Source organism: Accipiter gentilis, chromosome 22, assembly GCF_929443795.1.
Source record: "Accipiter gentilis chromosome 22, bAccGen1.1, whole genome shotgun sequence".
NCBI lineage: Eukaryota > Metazoa > Chordata > Aves > Accipitriformes > Accipitridae > Astur > Astur gentilis.
This window is the reverse complement of record NC_064901.1, coordinates 13,179,648-13,196,743: the sequence shown is the minus strand read 5'-3', so window position 1 is coordinate 13,196,743 and position 17,096 is coordinate 13,179,648. Positions and strand designations below refer to the sequence as shown.

The 17,096-nt window shown below is 35.8% G+C and overlaps 2 protein-coding genes across 2 annotated transcripts in view; one reads left to right on the top strand and one right to left on the bottom strand.

The window, feature by feature from the left end:
• AVEN (apoptosis and caspase activation inhibitor) overlaps positions 1 to 6,028 on the top strand; it is a 102,630-nt gene extending 96,602 nt beyond the window's left edge. Inside the window, exons 4-6 of the mRNA XM_049825229.1 lie at positions 526 to 621; positions 2,229 to 2,589; positions 3,771 to 6,028. Of these exons, the coding sequence (XP_049681186.1) occupies positions 526 to 621; positions 2,229 to 2,589; positions 3,771 to 3,889 (576 nt within the window). The 3' untranslated portion in view covers positions 3,890 to 6,028. The remainder of the gene's footprint in view (positions 1 to 525; positions 622 to 2,228; positions 2,590 to 3,770) is intronic.
• Positions 5,131 to 17,096, bottom strand: part of RYR3 (ryanodine receptor 3) — a 253,363-nt gene continuing 241,397 nt past the window's right edge. The window contains exons 94-103 of the mRNA XM_049825231.1: positions 16,003 to 16,045; positions 15,320 to 15,447; positions 14,558 to 14,618; positions 13,331 to 13,477; positions 11,255 to 11,389; positions 9,083 to 9,239; positions 7,889 to 7,953; positions 7,677 to 7,777; positions 6,054 to 6,105; positions 5,131 to 5,242 (exon numbers count right to left, since the gene is read on the bottom strand). Coding sequence (XP_049681188.1) covers positions 5,147 to 5,242; positions 6,054 to 6,105; positions 7,677 to 7,777; positions 7,889 to 7,953; positions 9,083 to 9,239; positions 11,255 to 11,389; positions 13,331 to 13,477; positions 14,558 to 14,618; positions 15,320 to 15,447; positions 16,003 to 16,045 — 985 coding nt within the window. The 3' untranslated portion in view covers positions 5,131 to 5,146. The remainder of the gene's footprint in view (positions 5,243 to 6,053; positions 6,106 to 7,676; positions 7,778 to 7,888; positions 7,954 to 9,082; positions 9,240 to 11,254; positions 11,390 to 13,330; positions 13,478 to 14,557; positions 14,619 to 15,319; positions 15,448 to 16,002; positions 16,046 to 17,096) is intronic.

Below are 17,096 nucleotides of genomic sequence, written 5' to 3'. Positions count from 1 at the left end.
TATGTAACTATAGTTTGTTGCTTTTGTAAGCCTTGAAGTGACATTTTAAAAGATGGGGAAGTATAAATAGGGCCATGTTGTTTAGGCACTAAAACCAGCAGAGCTACACACAAGCTACATGGTTTGATTGCTTAGAAAATAGTAGCAACTCATTAAAGAATGGCTATTCCCACTGCATAGAAAGCTTCACAGATTAAAAGATGTATGAGTTGGAAAAGCCTCTTATGACATTGTCAACTTGCCGAACTATTTCCTACTTTGGATTTTCAAGGCATGCCTAAGGAGTGCTCCATTTATACCTTGTTTTTAAAATTCTAAGTGATTATTTGCATTGTAGGTGTTTATATGGTAATTTAGCCAAACTGCTTTGTACATGTGTAATTTAAAACTATGAATTCCTGTATTTCATGAGATTGTTTTTCACATTCCTTGAGCCTGTGGGACAGGGGAGTGTAATAGATTAAAGTCATTATTAGTTCCTATTTTTTTTAATACAAGCGTACTGTGTGTTGAATTATTTTTCAGTTATCTGCATTTCCTGTTGACTGCCAGTCTTTGGTCCAGGCCCTTCAGGAATTGCCTCTACATGTGAGGTTGAATGTAGCTGCTGAACTTGTGCAGGTAATGCTGTGAATTTTCACAGGAAAATGCAAATACTTTAAGTAAGTGAAACAATCTATGCAAGAATGATTACTTTAAACTTGGTCTTCAAACGTAAGTAGAGTGTATTTTAAAAGTAAATATGCTTGTTGAGACTGGCATGTCAAATGGCATGTAATGCAGAATACCCCTCTATCAGCACTTTTTATACTTTGTTGCCTTTAAACAAAATGCTTTGATGTGCAGCACATTAGATTTGAAGACAGATACTGCAGTGTTCGACATGGAATGATTGCATTGGTTTTGTACTTGCTTCTCTTGTTAGCAGCTGCTAAAAACTTGCACCAAAATTTTGAAAGTGCTTTCACATTCTTTCCTGTTAATTACTTTAATTGTGATTTACTCTTCTATATAGCTAATACCAACATACATGTTTATTCCATGAATCAAACTTACATCTGTGTTAGAACAGGTACAACTGTCAATCAGACAGGTGAAGGAAATGTCATTTATGCTCTGGTGCAAAAAAAAAAAAAGGCAACAGAATAGTAGGAAAAAATGTTTCTTCAGGCTGTGAAAAAGAAAATATTAATGTAAGGGCAAAAGAACCAATGAGACTTAAATATAAAAACAAAATCTGTAAAAAAAAAAAAAAAAAAAAAAAAAAAAAAAAAAAAAAGAAGAAGAAAAAAATTAAAAAAAATTATCTGCTCAAGCAAGGAAAGAGAAACATAACCCTTCCTTACAGAAGAAATTTATTTTACTGCTGTTTGGGGTTGTGTGAAGTGCTTCTGTAACTGACACAACTATGCTCTTCCTTAAGGGAGCTCAAATATGTCTGCAGATGTGATGTCCAAGGGAATCTGCCAATAAATGTTACTTTCAAGTACAGTTTTCTTCTTAAGAGTTCTTGTCATGGTCTTTTAACTTTTATCAGGCTTATAAAGCGTGTGTTATGACATTTAATCTTTGTCTTGTCATTCTGAATGGTGATGTGGTCATCAGATATGCTACAGGGTTATTAATGCCCGGGTGTCCTGGTAAAAGCAGAATCTGTCTTCCACAGTTATTTAATGAATTGCCAATGCTTGTTTCACTATTTGATAATGTTTTGTAATTTGGTTTCATTTTTCAAAATATACAGCTATATACTATAACTTCTGCTAAATGATTTTCAGTGACCTGTAGTATGGTTTGCTTTTGAGTCTGGAATTTTGGAGGGAAGGCCTCCAAATGGAGATCCCAAACATGGGATAATGTTTCTAGCCAAATTCTGACTTCAGTCATTCCAAAATTCAGAGTACTGATGGGATTTGATTATAGAAGAGTTAAAGAAAAGTGACTCTCCAGGAAGAATATATGAGAAACAATGGAACTTGCTGATTTAGCGTACAATCTCATATTCCATAATAAGGGATAAAAGGAGTTTGTATTCTGTAGTTGCTTCTGTAAAAGTACCATCAAGATAACTTTAGTGTACTTTTACTTCGGAATTAAATTCTGCTGAAATTAATCATACCTTCTTAAGTGATCAAATGTAGGAGGCATGAATTACAATCCAAATAAGACAGAATAGCAAAACTGGACTTAATTGTTAGAAAGACTCAAGTCCTTTCTTGTACCCTTAGGCATCAATACCTGTAGAGCTCCCACAGATGAAGTCTAAAATTATTGAAGATAGCAAGAGGAGAGAGCTTCTGTTCCGACAGTCTCTGGCTCAAAATGAAACAGTGCTGGCCTCCCATCCTGTTGCTGATTCTCTTGCTCCCTTAGAGCCCAGAAGTAAAAAGGGTCCTAAAGCAAGTGCCGCAGAACCATTTCAAAGAGACCATCTGCTATCAAAGCAAGAGACTGACCATCTGGATGAAGAACTAGATCTTCTCCTAAATCTAGATGCCCCCATTGATACGGAAGAGAAACCCGTCTCGGGTGCATTATCCTATAACAGATCAACTGAGAAAGAATTGAAAGTGGATTGTAAGGAAAATGGTAAGATTTCTCTTTTCCCCAGCATGCCTTTATTTACTGCTCTCTGTTTTGTTGATGTTTTTGAACTCTTGATTAGCCAGTCAACAATACTGCTGTCATAATCTCTGTCATACTGCACTTCATTTATCTGCGGCTATGTTCTGACCCATTTGCTCCTTTTCAAGTTTAACTCCCCACTGAACTAAAGTTTCACCCATGTCAGTTTAAGCATTAACAGAAATTCTTCTGCAGAACAGCATTGGTCTTACGATTCATCAAAATTTTAAGTTTAAAAAAGAATTAATGTACTGCTAGAGAATTTTAGTGACAGGAAGATAAATAAAGTTTTCATTTAACATTATCAGCCCTTAGTCCAGTGTGCTAGTAATATACAGAAGAAGTGACAGCTATTTTATAAATGCTATTTTCAAACTTTACTAGTATTGATTTTACAAAATCAAGTCTAGTATGGAAACAAAACATACACAAAAATTTTCATATTTCAGAAAATTGGCAAACCCTTCCTTTTGTTTGCATTCCTAGAAGTTATACTCCTGTTCGTTAGGTTTTGATGGAGATAGTTTGCTACTCTTCCTGGGCCCACAATGCTGTAAAAGAATTTTTAGCATCTCTGATTTTTTGTGTATGATTTTCTTGCAATCTTAAAAATTAAGTCCAAGATGGTTGAACATGTAAGATGTCACCCCAAGCAATACAGCAAGCCTTGTTGCAGAACAATCATCTCAAAATGCTCTTTTGCTTCAGTGGTGTGTATGTCATGCTTTCCACTCCAAAGCACAGTGTAAATCCCTTAAGAAAACAATGTCATCAGAATATAGACTCATACCATGCTGTAATAATCATGCAGGGCGATCTGCTGCTGTGGCCTCCTGCTTCTCTCCTATGTTAAAAGTAAACTCTGTATCGGACAGGAGGGATCGCTTATAATCTGTCTGCTGCAGACTAGGCCCTGCCCCCCTTGAATCAGATGGAAGCCATATTGCTCTGGTTGAGCTTATTATTAACCTGCCTCCTTTTTTTTGTTGTTGCTACTAGTTTTGGAATATGGCTCGCTATTCTTGAAGAAGGAGAGATTGTGTTTAAAGAGAGTCAGTTGTGCATTAAAAAGCAAAATGGTCCACGACAAAGACCTGGTATGGCGTGGTTTCCAGATTTCAAGTCTTGTCTTTTCACTTTTCTAGACCCTTTAAAACTAGATGTGCCTGAAGAGAAGAGTACAGCATCACAGCAACAACAAAGTACATCTAAAAACTTTACTGAAGAAGAGCTTGAAGAGTGGCTGGACAGCATGATTTCCTGAAGCTCAGATTTTCTTATGTGAATAGCTGAATATAGCAAACATGAAGTAGGAAGTGGAATCTTCCTTTTATCTCCTTGTTATTTCCTTCATCTGTTTCACTTTGTTCAGTATGCCAAATGCCTGGTTTTCTTTTCTGGCACCTAAAATTCTGTGCAACCAAAATTCATTTAGATGTGATAGACAGTTTTCTAAGACTAATATTCTTAGAAAGGTCTAAGATTTGTGATGAAATTAGGATTTTCTTTGCTAAAGATGCAGGCTCCAGCACACTAAGAGAACAATTATTTCAGCTTGTACTTGCTCTATGTAGTCCTTAAAATAAAGCTATGAATGAATAATGAATACATGTGGTTTTAGTCACCATCCTCATGCCATATCTCCATATTGTAGAAAAATGAGAAAGATGACAGTAAAGGTAATATTTAGTTTATAATACTTTATTGCAGTGGGCACTTTTATCAGAAGAAAAAAAAATGCATAATCCTAGCAGATTCTACTTGCAGGTGACCATAGAGCATTGTTTTATTTTGGCCAAAGATTTAAGTTGTATTCATTTTGATACAGTGTATGTCTTTTAACAGCAGCATCTAATAAGCTGTTATTGAAGGTAGTATATAAACAAACTTCAAGTGCAATTTCATACAGAAAGACAGAAAAGCAATACAGTTAATGGATCTGTTCATCTAGAACACATATAAATAAAAAGTTTGCATAGCTATGTCTACAGAGGTTTTAAGGCACTTGATGTTTCAAGGTCAACAAAGTGTTTGAAAATGTTTTCTTTTTAACTGCTTAAAGCTTTTCAAGCTGTAGCTCAGTACATTTGCTAGCAAATACTGGGGGGAATAACTGGACAGCAGTTAGTTAAAATATTTTTTCTGAGGCATGGCCTCTGATGTTCAAGTTCTTAAATGTCAAATGTTGTGCAATTAAGACACCTTTTAGCCCTTTCAACTGTACTGCCAAACACTAGGTTAATGATGTGGTTAAAAAATTGTTACAATTTCAGACCATGTTTGAACTGGAAGGCTTAAATTAATCTGGCATAGTTTTTTCTAATTAAAATTCCAACAAAAGACCTGTTTCATATGTGGTAGGTACAAAAAGCCTGTGAAATAGTGTCAAATTTTATATATGTCTTGAAGTTCAAAGACATTTAAAGCAAATACAAGCTGTGAAATTACACCATGAAAAGAAAAGGGTTTTTTTGTATACAGGTTCTTAACAGTTTGTGAATAAGTAATTTCTTCTGTGACATTAGCCAAGCTGATCCTCGTACTGTTTCCGGAAGCAGTCACCTGCTGGGAAAAAATCCCAACACCTTTCTTGGTACATCTTCCACACAAATGACTCCTGAAAATCATAAACAGTATTTATGTTAACAGACACCTTGCAGTTAGCGCTCTAGATAAACTTTTAGCAATAACCAGGTACTCTGCCTATTGCCATGGAGTAGAACTGTGAAGACGCTGAAACTCAAAGATTGTAACTCAAGAACGTTTGTAAAATTATTGTTCTGCACTGTTCTTGATGCAGTACTACTGAAATTTAAGCCCTATTAAAAAAACTGTAAGTAAGCATAAATTAATCAGTCTAGTTATATCAGAGCAAACCTGTACACACTCTGTATATAGAAAATGTCTTTTAGCTTGCTTGGAAAACATTTAAGTGTAAGGTACTTTTTTGGTGTTTGTATAACAGGTTCTTATTTGATATAATTAAATCCTATTTATTTTCTTATTTAGTTACATTTAGGTCTCCTAACAACACTAATCATAAATACATGCATCCATATACTTATTGATATATATATGGGTTTAGACTATAAATATAGCAGCTTAACTACTTAATCTTTTGGGAATAAACTACAACTGGTACATTTCAGGGCTTCCCTTCAGAGATAAGACAACAGGAAAATTATTAATAAGGGACTTCTGCCAGAGTTCAGCACTGGGTAGGACAGCACACTGCTGCAGCTCACCCCCTCCCTTTTTTTTTAACTCTTCCTTCTCTTAAATTCCCCACAGACTCTCAGGGAGGCTGGCATCATCTCTGCTCCTTGGTGGTACATCAGTTCCACCTGGTGGTACACAACTACAAGACTGGAGAAGATAAAAACATTGAAAGATAATCTTAAGAAAAAAATTTTTTATTTTCTACGCACCTGGCCAGTATGCTCAGTTTCATCCTTGTTAATGAGATACATTAAAAAGAACCTGAAACACACACATGAAGCAGGTATTAATGCAGAAAACACAACATCTCTGCCTAACCGTTCCTGGACTGCTAGTTGGCATAATCTCCCTCACATACCCCAAAGTAATGATATTGATAGGCATCTAAAGCACTTATGTTAAAGGAGAAAATTCTGTCCTCCAGCACTTCTCCTATGGAAGTGCCAACAGATGTAAAATCTGTGGAAGTGCAAAAAGGTGGTTTAGCACTTTCTTCATTTCAGTGCTAGGAGCAATACCTGAATTGGGCATATGTCAACTCTATACACCTATGCTCCAACGTCTCACCTTGGAAGAAGTTAATATGGCTGCTATGCAAGAAGTGTGGCAAATACTCAGCTGCACCAAGATTTCCAAACACTCATGCCACACAGCTTGTAAGCTGAACCTGTCTCTCTCAGATACCTGTACTCACTCAAACGTAGAGAGCTTGAAGTAATTCGAAAGGCTGTAGAGTACTAACAATGGTCTGTTTATATGTAGTACAACTCTTGGTATGTGCTTTCATTGTAAAGAAAGAAATGTATACTGACTTCAACATTTGTCTAATTAAAGGGCAACCTGGTTAGAAAGACCGTTCACTATATATTCTAATATTAAGGAAATGGCCATTTTAAATTTACTGTGAATTACAGGTTCCCATATACCAATTAAGCAACTCAATATAGTAAGAAAAGGTTGGAGGTTTTAGACTGGTAAAACTATGGATGTTAATGGAAATTTGCCTCACAAAAGCACTGTGCATTGATTTTGCAGTGTCAGTTGCTATAAATGCAGCCTCTACTCCAGAAGGCACACTTTTTAAACTAAGAAAAAAAAAAAAAAAAGTTCACTTGCAGTATTCCAAAGCCAGACATTTCTATAAGATAGCACCACTTCAGCTCCTTTGGTTCTGCTGGCACAATGCTCATTGTTGTATGAGAAACTAATGCTACCAAATTAACTTCTTAAATATCCTCTTTGATCTGCTCAGTATTTACTAATGAAACTAGAAGATCAGTGTCTTGGGAGTCTGGGCAATTGTCTAAACACATAAAACTCCTGATTGCTTTGAGGTTTTGGAAGGCTGCACTATCACTAAAGAACTATAGGATCAGACTTATACATTACTTTTTGTAGCTTATCTTTTAGGAATCTTCCAGAAATAATGGGTTTGTTTTGATGCTTTGATTTGGGTTTTCTTTTTTGTCAAATTGAGACTAATTGTCAATGGTCTCATCAATGTTACTAAGCCCCCAGAAGTCACAATCAAAACTTCCAAACTAAAGCAACTTACTAAACTGTTGTTCCCTGTCATTCCACGTATCTGGGTTTCCTTCCAGAGGAATAAGGAGTTGGTGTGCTTTCAGGTCTCATTCCACTAAGACAGCTCACAGGTAAGGTGAGCACTTTAAATGAGCAGTGTGGAGTAGAGGAAGGGAGACCAGAAAGGAATGGAGATATTCCTCAGTTGTACAGAATTCTGTCTTAGGATTGTCAGCAATGTGTGCACCTAAATTACTCTGGAGCTGAAAGGTTTCTCTGTCATAATTCCAGTAGTAAAATATACTTACAGATAGTTTGCCAAGTTGTGTTCTTGCAAAGTATGCGTTTCAAAGCCATGTGGGGTTGTGTCAAAATAGTCATTGCCAATTCCACAAATAAAACATTTGGTCTGGAAACACAAGTTGTGGTTAAAAATGAATTTTAACTCAAAGACACTATTTTAAATGGTAGCAATCTAGATGAATAAGAGTAATGACAAATGTAGTGTGCTTACTCATACCTCCATATCTTCTCTTACTTGTTCTTGCTGGTCTCTTAATTCACCAAAAGCATCAATAATCAGACCTATTTCAAATGGAAAAGTAGCAACACTTTAGAACTTAGCGATATTCATATTTCAAGTAATGTCTATCAGACACCCTCCACTGTCTTTGGAGTTTAGCGTACTTATGTCTAGGTTAACAATTCAAGTTACAATCATCGATTTCCAGACATCTAACATTTGTTTACACTGCACTTGTAGCAGTAATGATTTCTCTTACCTAGAAGTACAATCTTGAGAGTGGAAAGGCTTTCCTGTACTTAATTTTGGTCAGTTTAAGCTTCCATAATCTCATCTCTCTTGTTCCCATGAAAGAATTTAATTCTCCCTCTCATGGAATTCATGCATCCCAACTTTCGTTAAACAAAGGTGACTCTGCTCGCACAGGCCTACAGGCCAGTGTGGGATGCTGCTTCACATTTGAAGCATTATTCCTCCACTTCCAACATATTAAGAATAGAGTTGAATCACTTTGGGGACTGTGACATTCATAACTTTTTCTCGGTATAGATGTATTACATATTTTTCTTTGCCACCAGACTGCCATAAAACAATGTTTAAAAAACAATGTGTTTTTTCCTAACAGCCTTAGGTCAATTTATACAGTGAGTGTTGAATACTGACAGTCATTGAAGAGAGGTCTCATTCTCTGCAAACCACAACTGCAAACCAATTAAAACTGCAAACGATCCTCTAAAGAAAGGGGGAAATGGGTCTGTGGCCACGGTGACTTTCTCCATGACATTTCCCCTTTCCAAGGGTAAAGTCTCCATTCCCCAGCCAGCTCTGGTAGTTCCAAACTAAAGGTGTGAAGAGTGTCTACAGCAAGGCTCTCCAAGTTTAAGTGGTTATTATAGGAAGAACAGTGATCCTGCACAAGCTGTTTCATTGCTGGGTAGTTGTCAATGTGTTCATAAACACCGTAACCCAGGTAAGTTATGTTTCTTGTGCTTTGTGTAGTACTTGGGACAATGTGAATTTGTGAATTAAGTATAAGATTATTACTTTCAGAATTAATGATTTTATCAGCTCAGAAATAAGTCGTTATAGCGATACTGCTAAATTTACCTCAAGCACCAATATGGTTTAAATACATTGCAGAACTTAAGTAAACTAAATTCTGACAGTCTCTACTATGGTAAGTGACAGTACCTTGAATAATGGCCAGTAGGATAACAATGACAAAGAAGAAAAACGTGATGTCAAAGACAATTCGATACATTTCATAAGGGTCTCCAGCAGGATCCTCAATTTCATCTCCAATGCCACCACCAGCTCTTACCCCCACATACATGTGGAACAGGTAACACTGAAAAAGAGAAGAAAATTACAGACACATTTACCATGAATGATTCTGTTTGGGTTTTTTTTTCTCTTTTTAAAATGATTCAGCTTTGCTAATTCTCTTCACAAGTTATAGTAACAGAGAACACATAATATCATCCCTCATGTATCACACACTGCACCAAAAATCTGCTGTTTCTTAACCAATGTGATTACATCTTCAAGTACACTTACTAAGCGGGGGAGTCAGCATCAGCTCTTACCCTCTCCTCACTCCCTTGGTCTTACAGACGAAGACCATTTGGGGGGCATTTTTCTTGTATTTGTTACTGTATTCAACTATATTCTACCCCTTATATTAATTCCTAAGGTTCTAGCTTGCTCTGAGTAAGCAGAGGACATCTTTTAAAGTCTTGTAATGGAGTTTAGAAATGTTGGCAAATATTGCCATAAAACAAAGAGTGACATATTCACAACATGTAGGTCTATCTGTGTTTAGGTGGTTTCTGGATAATTTTATTTTGCAATACTAGATGTCTGGTTTAGTATATTGTGAATTCTTTACGATCTGGGAAACATAGCCTCTGTTCAGTTCACGTGGAAGAAATCACTTTACAAAAATGTTGCTCTGTGTCATATTTTTTGAACGTGTAAGTCTTCATGGAAAAATCTTTAAAAGTCTGGCTATATAAGTAAGTATATTAGAATGGAATCTTCTGCTGGGGTGATATACTACTGATGTTCCTGTATGAATCGGTTACAATGTCGGTTAAAAACAATCGGAATGTCTAAGCCCAGCCAGTGTTCTGAAGTCACATTAGACAGCAATGCTGGTGTTAAATAATCAGCGTAAAACCTGACAAATCTGGTCTTTCTTAAGCAGACACTAAACAGAACTATACATCTGTTTCTATAAGGCAACTTTACTGTTGACCTAAGATGCTGGTACTAGTTTAATTATACTTAAAAATGTAACTTGGAATTGTTTTACCTCACTTGGAAGAGTGGTTTAAAATGTAATAGTTTCATTATTCCAATTACTCCTATATCTATTTTATGACCAGACAATTGTATCCAGCTCACAGAGGGGCCAACTAAATTATTACTGCTTGGGCAGTTTTCATAATTTCTATAATTTCCATATCTGACTTGCACTGAGTGTTTGAAAGTTAAATAATAGGAAAGATCATTTTGTGAAGACTATGACACATCTCTGTTCTGAGGTATTTTATTCTATCTTTGGTGTGTAAGACAGGACAAAGAGTGACTTTTCCATGGAAGAAATGAACTGGCCACAAACTCAGAATGTTACATTTTGAGTACCTGAATTTGTGCTGTTTTCTGTATACAGTAAGAAAATCAAATCCTCTTCATACCATAATATGTATCTGTAGCATATCTTTTAATATGACATAAACAACGTTCTGTGACAACAGGTGGAAATCGGAAGGGAAATTAGTAGCATTAGATTATCACCCATAATAAGTTTTAATTGCCCCCTTCTCTACTCACCCTTGACTTCTTACTTCATAACTAAATTACTAATTGTAAGCAGTTTGGAGCAGGTTTTTATAACTAGTGCTCATAACATCATATACTTCATATAACTCAAATAAGGATAGGAAGAGCTTGCACAGTTGCAAGCATTGGGAACAAATTGGGTTTATTTGTGCTGCGGCTACACAGCTGCTTTTTGCAGGGCTGACCAGCTTGTCATGGAATTTCTTCCATATACTTCAATGGTTTGCCATCTTCACATGTAAAAGAGTTGCAGAAAATCATATACCACAGTATTCAGGAGAAAAATCCAGAATATCTTCCTATACTGGTGAGTGTCATCTATCTACTGTTCAGTTTAGACTGCTGGAGAATGCAGAGGGAATTTCAAGGCCATTCACATTTTCAAAATGCCACGTAGCAAGAAGAAGAGACCCATGGATTTAACAACAAAAACACCCCTCCTTGCTTATCATTTTATCTTAAGCATCCATCTGAAAATTCGGGATGAAATTTGAAGCATGCCAGTGATGTTTTAGTTACCGTCATCATGTCATCACATTTCATGTCTGGTTCATCTTCATCTTCACTTTTGTTGTAGAATTTGCGGAAGAAGTTGAACGCCACAACAGTGTAAAGATAGACTACTACAGCGAGGAGTCCTACAGTAAGCACAAGCTGTGTATGGAGACATGAAATGAAAGTAGATTTCAATTTCATTGTCAGAAGAGAGATGCTAGCTCAGTGTATTGCCTTAAGTAATGAAAATGTATCATATTGTACCTTTCCGAATAAGGAAACTAAAGATAGCAGTTATGATAGCTTTAAGGTCTCCCTATTGCTTGGATCAGCGTAGAGGTGTTACTTTACCATGCTCTCACATGAAAATCAAGGGGAAAAATGGTATCAAGAGTCTGAAGTTGTTTCCACCTTTCTGAGCTGTATGCATACAAACTATGTATCACTGAAGCAATGTTTCTACTATTTAATTTAAAAGTTAAATTCTAGTAACTTGAAAAACTGGATATATAGTGAAAATTAAATGATAAAAAATAAAGCCCTTTAGTTAATTTGATAAATAATTTCAACTGGGACTTATTATGACTTACCATATTCTATTTTCTGTTCCAAAGCTGGTTAGCAAAGCGATCAATGGAAAGTGGATGGAAAATTTTTTAGAAAACTAAAGAGTAATTAATTTCCAGGTCCTGCTTTTAAGCAAATAAAATCTTTAGGTGAAAATGTTCAGCAGTTAATGAGACTAGATTATATTGTTTCTTGGAGTTGGTATTAGAAGATGCAGCTCTGGAGTGGAGTTACTGAAGGCTACATATTTTAACAAGTGCAACAATTGGTATTACTCTTAAAAGAAATCTAAGAGATTGAATGAGCTGATTGTCAGTTTATCACCTTCTGCAGATCTGTAAGCATGCTCCCAAAGTGAACACTTCAATTGAAAAATCTGCAGCTTTCATGTCTACTAACAAGAAAAGCAACAGGATTAGAAAAACTAATCTTCGCTTGTTAAGAATGTATACTGAAAGCTGTGGTCTTGAAACAGTTTTGTCAATTATGCTCAGTTTTGAGTATTACATTTAGAAAAATCTCATAAAGAAAATATTTCAACCATTACATTAAAAGAAGTATGGCTTTGGTCATCCTGGAGGAAAATGAAGGGGGTAAACCCAGAGATTTAATTTCTTTGTGCGATAATACTGAAAACATTCTCATATGTATTATTATAGAAACTTCCTTTCCTGATAAGGGAAGAAACTTCCATTGATCAATTTCTGCTGAAAGAAAGGATTAAGCAAACACAAAGGATATATCACAGTTAAGCTAAGGGGATATTCTTAGCCTTTTCCAAAACATTATGTGGTTTAAAATGTTTTGACAAGTCTAACAGGGCATAAGAGTGGGCTTAGAATATGTGTTACTGCATTTGAGAAGGAATCGAATATGTATGTTTGAAATGAAATTTTTGGGAAGTTCTGTTAGATTTCTTCAATGTAAGTTAAAAAGCATGTTAGTGAAAAAGGGGTTTTTTTGTTGGTGTGCTAGCTAGGAACATAGAGCCTTTAGAGATCAGAGAACGATTCCCTGCAGAAGTTTCAACAATTAGTTTTGGAAGTAGGTTTTATTAATCCGATTTTTGCATGACAAAGTAACATATAAATATATTCGACACTGCAGAATGCCCACACCTGTAGCTATATTTTTACTAGCTAAGTATTGAAATCTCAGTGCTCAGATCATTATTAGTTCTGTAGCTAAGGAGAGACTGAATTCTTATTAGTTATCACCAATCAGTTTCATCACTAAGCAAAGACAAGGAGCTGGTTAGGTCATAATTCATAATCTTACATTTTTCTAAAATGATGCATTTTTCTACTGTGTACAAAACTTCTTTAGCTATCAGTGCTTTGTGGGTATAGATTATTATAATCTCATAGGATTTAACATGTATTTAATGTGCTGCAGAAGGCCCAATGGGATCTACTCTTTAATCCAATCATGTTCAAAATGGATTGCATTCCAATATTTCCTAGGTACCATGAGACTTTTTCTAGTACTGTAAAAAAACACATACATTTTCAAACCTTTGCATGTAGCACTAACCTGCTTGCCATTGTGAGTGACTGAAGACAAAATGGTTCGCAGTGTCTTGAAACCCATAGCAATATCCAGCAGGTGAGCAGCAAAGAAGAAGTTGTTGTAGTGCCCAAGGATAGACATAGTTGTGTACCAAGCTAAGTACAAAAATGACTGCAGAGAAAGTGGAAAGTGGCAGAATGTTAGCAGGTGCTAATGTGCATTATTGGATCCAAAATATACCTTTCTTTTAGTTGCTCAAGTTATGAAATAAAGTAATACTATCATGATGTGATTTGAATCAGTCTGAATGCAATACCTCTATTTCACATGTTCAAAAAGACTCTTACTCTGTCTCTTATGATCTCCACTGTTCATTTAAGGAGTGTTTATTGCTTAGTTATGCTTATGTGACCTCTATCCTTACATATTTAAATGCAGTCTTCAGCATATATGTTATTAACATCAAAATCCCCTACCTCAAAACTGTTTTGGTTGGGGACGATGTTACACAGTACTTTAAATTTTAACACTGATTCTGGAGGAGACAAAATGCATTCTATTAGTCTTGAGACACTTTACTCTCTTTATGTCTCAGACCACGTCAACCAGGACACCCAGAAAACCTAAGGCGCATAACACAGCTTATTCTTTTAACAAGCAGTGAACCTGAAGCCACTTTGACGTAAAAGCTCTTACTGAAGAACAATGGCTCAGTGTGCTTTTAGCACACAATGAATTTATAGATCTTCAGCTGATTCCCCTTGGCCTTCTTGTTTATTTGGGAATGCTCGAGAGAATGCAAAAAGAGGATTCACAAAAAAAAGGACTTTTAACATAAGCGTGGTCCTTTCAAAGGAGAAGGTATGAAGGAAAAGAATTAACCAACCACGTCAAACAGATGATTTAAGAATAAAAACGGGTAACTTTCTGTAGACTGTGCTTGATTTTAGAAAAGACACCTTTGGTTGCTAGATTGATTTCTACAAAATTAAATGAATATACCATTAACTTCCAAAATGCTGACATTTCATTAATGGGGAGGAGGTGCATATTGCCCTTTAGAATCAAAAAGAAAACTCTAACAAATTAAAGCAATTTGCTACAACACAAGACAGAAAAAAACTACTTAAAAATGGCTCTGTAATGCAATATTATTTGTGTATGTTTGTTTAAAATAAAAGCAGATGGTGGAAGACATACAATCATGTTTAGAGTAAATCAAAGCATATTATTCCAGGCTAACATACTCACATTATCAGTGAAAACAACTCCGAGCTTCCAAACATGGTACTTTGTATCAATAGAGCTTAACCTAGGAAGTAAAAAATTTTTGAAATGCATCAATGTCAAAATTAAGTATTGAATTCTGTGGAACCCGAATTGCTTGAATTCAAGAGATAAGTGTTGTGTCTAGTGTAAAATGTTGCCAAAATTATCGAGAGAAAAGGGAATGCCTTCTGCAAAATTCTAAATATTTTACTAGCCGTTAGATCACATGTGAATGGATATCCTTCTTCTTGTGTGCCTTAAGTATCAAGGAAACCAAACTCTTGCAGTAGCCTAAATCATCTGGGACTTCGCTACTTTACAACTCTCATTTTCACTGATGGATTAAGTCAGGAAAACATCTCTGAATTTTTTATAGATACCTGGCATCTAGGTATTTGCTATCAATACTTTCTCTGTCCTTTGGTTTATAAGCTAACTCTGTTGTAACATCTGAAGAACTTTTTAAATGCTGCATTGATTATTGTTTAAAATAAAAGAGTGCCCAACTATTTCAGTCAGCATCAACTTGTTGACTTTTTTTCTTACTTTCATAACACAAGTATACGTATGTTTTAGAATGAGCAAAAAGCTTTTTTATTCTACTTCCACACTAGGAAGACTTCTGCATTCGAATTTTCCATGCTGAGGAAAACATCACTACCGTTTCAATATAAAGTCCATTTTTATCTTTGACAGTGAAGTTATGTCAATACATAATTTGTCTGCGAAGTTCAACAGGCATACCATGATACAAGAGATGCCTCTTCTGGTTCGCTCTCTTCCACTGGACTAAAATCAAGAGCACTTTTGTCCAAACCCAAAAGTTCTGCTATGCGCTCTGCTCCATATAAGTCTCCGTACTTGTTAATAACCTAAAAATGGAGGAAGAGAAGCTTTTGCTTAAAGAATGACCTCAGTGACATTCACCCTACTTTAAGCCAGTAGTTGCCAGACTTTAAAAAAAAAGTCTTTCACAATTAACACTACTAGAACAGTCAGAACTCCCAGGAAGCCAGGGGAGCGTAAAAAAGAAAAATAGAAGCATTAAAGGCTATTATCTGAAAGCTTATGTATAATTTGCCATCACTTAAGCTGGCATGTTTTTCTTTTTTTAGGGGGATGAGGGGGCTTTGTATCCTAAAGATGACAATGACTGTAAATTAGACCTGCGTGGCAGATTGACAGCACAGTTATTTCAAATGCCTGAGTCTAGGAAGGAAACCACAGCCTTCTGTCTTCCTCCCTCCTCCCACCTCCACTGCAGCTGCCTGTTCAGAGACATTTACTAGAATGACTTCCACAAAACAAATTTCAGTTCTCAATTATTTGTGTATTTATGTGTACAGAAGTATATTGTACAGATATCTGAATTAACTGAATAGAAGACTATTACTATGACTAACATAATAGAAATATAAAAAGCCTACCTTCCGTTTTACAAATTTGTCCCAGTAATTGTTAGGAAAGGACCTACATAGATAAGGCAAAGATATTTCAAGTTATTTAATTTGTTAGGGGAAAGAAAAAAACAACAACAAAAAAAGAAAATACCACGTTCCTGATCATTGCAGATTTTGGTACAATTTCACTTATTTACACACTGCACTTTGAATTACAAAACCAATTTCTTTTCACATGGACAACAACTGTTACTAATCGTCATCCACTGCAATATCATCTTTCCCCCCCGCACCCCTTTTCTTTTTCACAAATCCACAAATATGATTGGCTACAAAAGGACAGCAGGCTAAATATTATCACCCAATGAACCCAACAACTCAATAGTAGCAGGGTAGTCACCATAATATCATTCATCTCCTAAACAAATACTTTATTGCTCCTAGCCATAAAATCAATACAGACAATGATTTTCAGAGGAAAATAATAGTAGCATAAATAATTTTTAAGTTCACTGGATTACATGTCAAATAGAGGCTGAACACTTGGGAACCAGCAGACAGTTTGCCAACATAAAATTCAAAAATATTTTAAAAACCCCAGAAAATTGCAAAGATCATTTGGCAAAAATGGAGGTTAGTGGTAATCTTGTTCTCAGGTGTATCATATTGTTGTTACTGGATCTGACATCCCAGAACAAGACAAGGTAAAAAACCATTATTCTAAAGCTGCAAGACAGTTCAGCTAAAGAGCATTTTGCATCATCTGCCTCTGAGCAGCCATGCCTACACCTGTAATTAAAAGAAAAGCCATTGCGTATACGAAAGAGAAAGAAATGAGGCAGTAAATCTTAAATATGGAAGAGGCATCAGGGTATCTTTTATTGAAAATTCCCTGCTTTTTTCGAGAGTAGTGAGCAACCATGATGCTTTGATAAGCAACCAGTTTTATCCACAGGAGGTCTTGCAACAGACACTAGGAAATAAATCAGCTTTGACCTGCAAGAAAAAAAGATAGTGTTCTCTCTTATCAGTGACATTTCCCTGGTCCTCAACTTGATAATAAAAAATACTGTTCTTGAACTGTCTTATGAATAGCAGTGCCCAAGAATTCCTCATTCTGA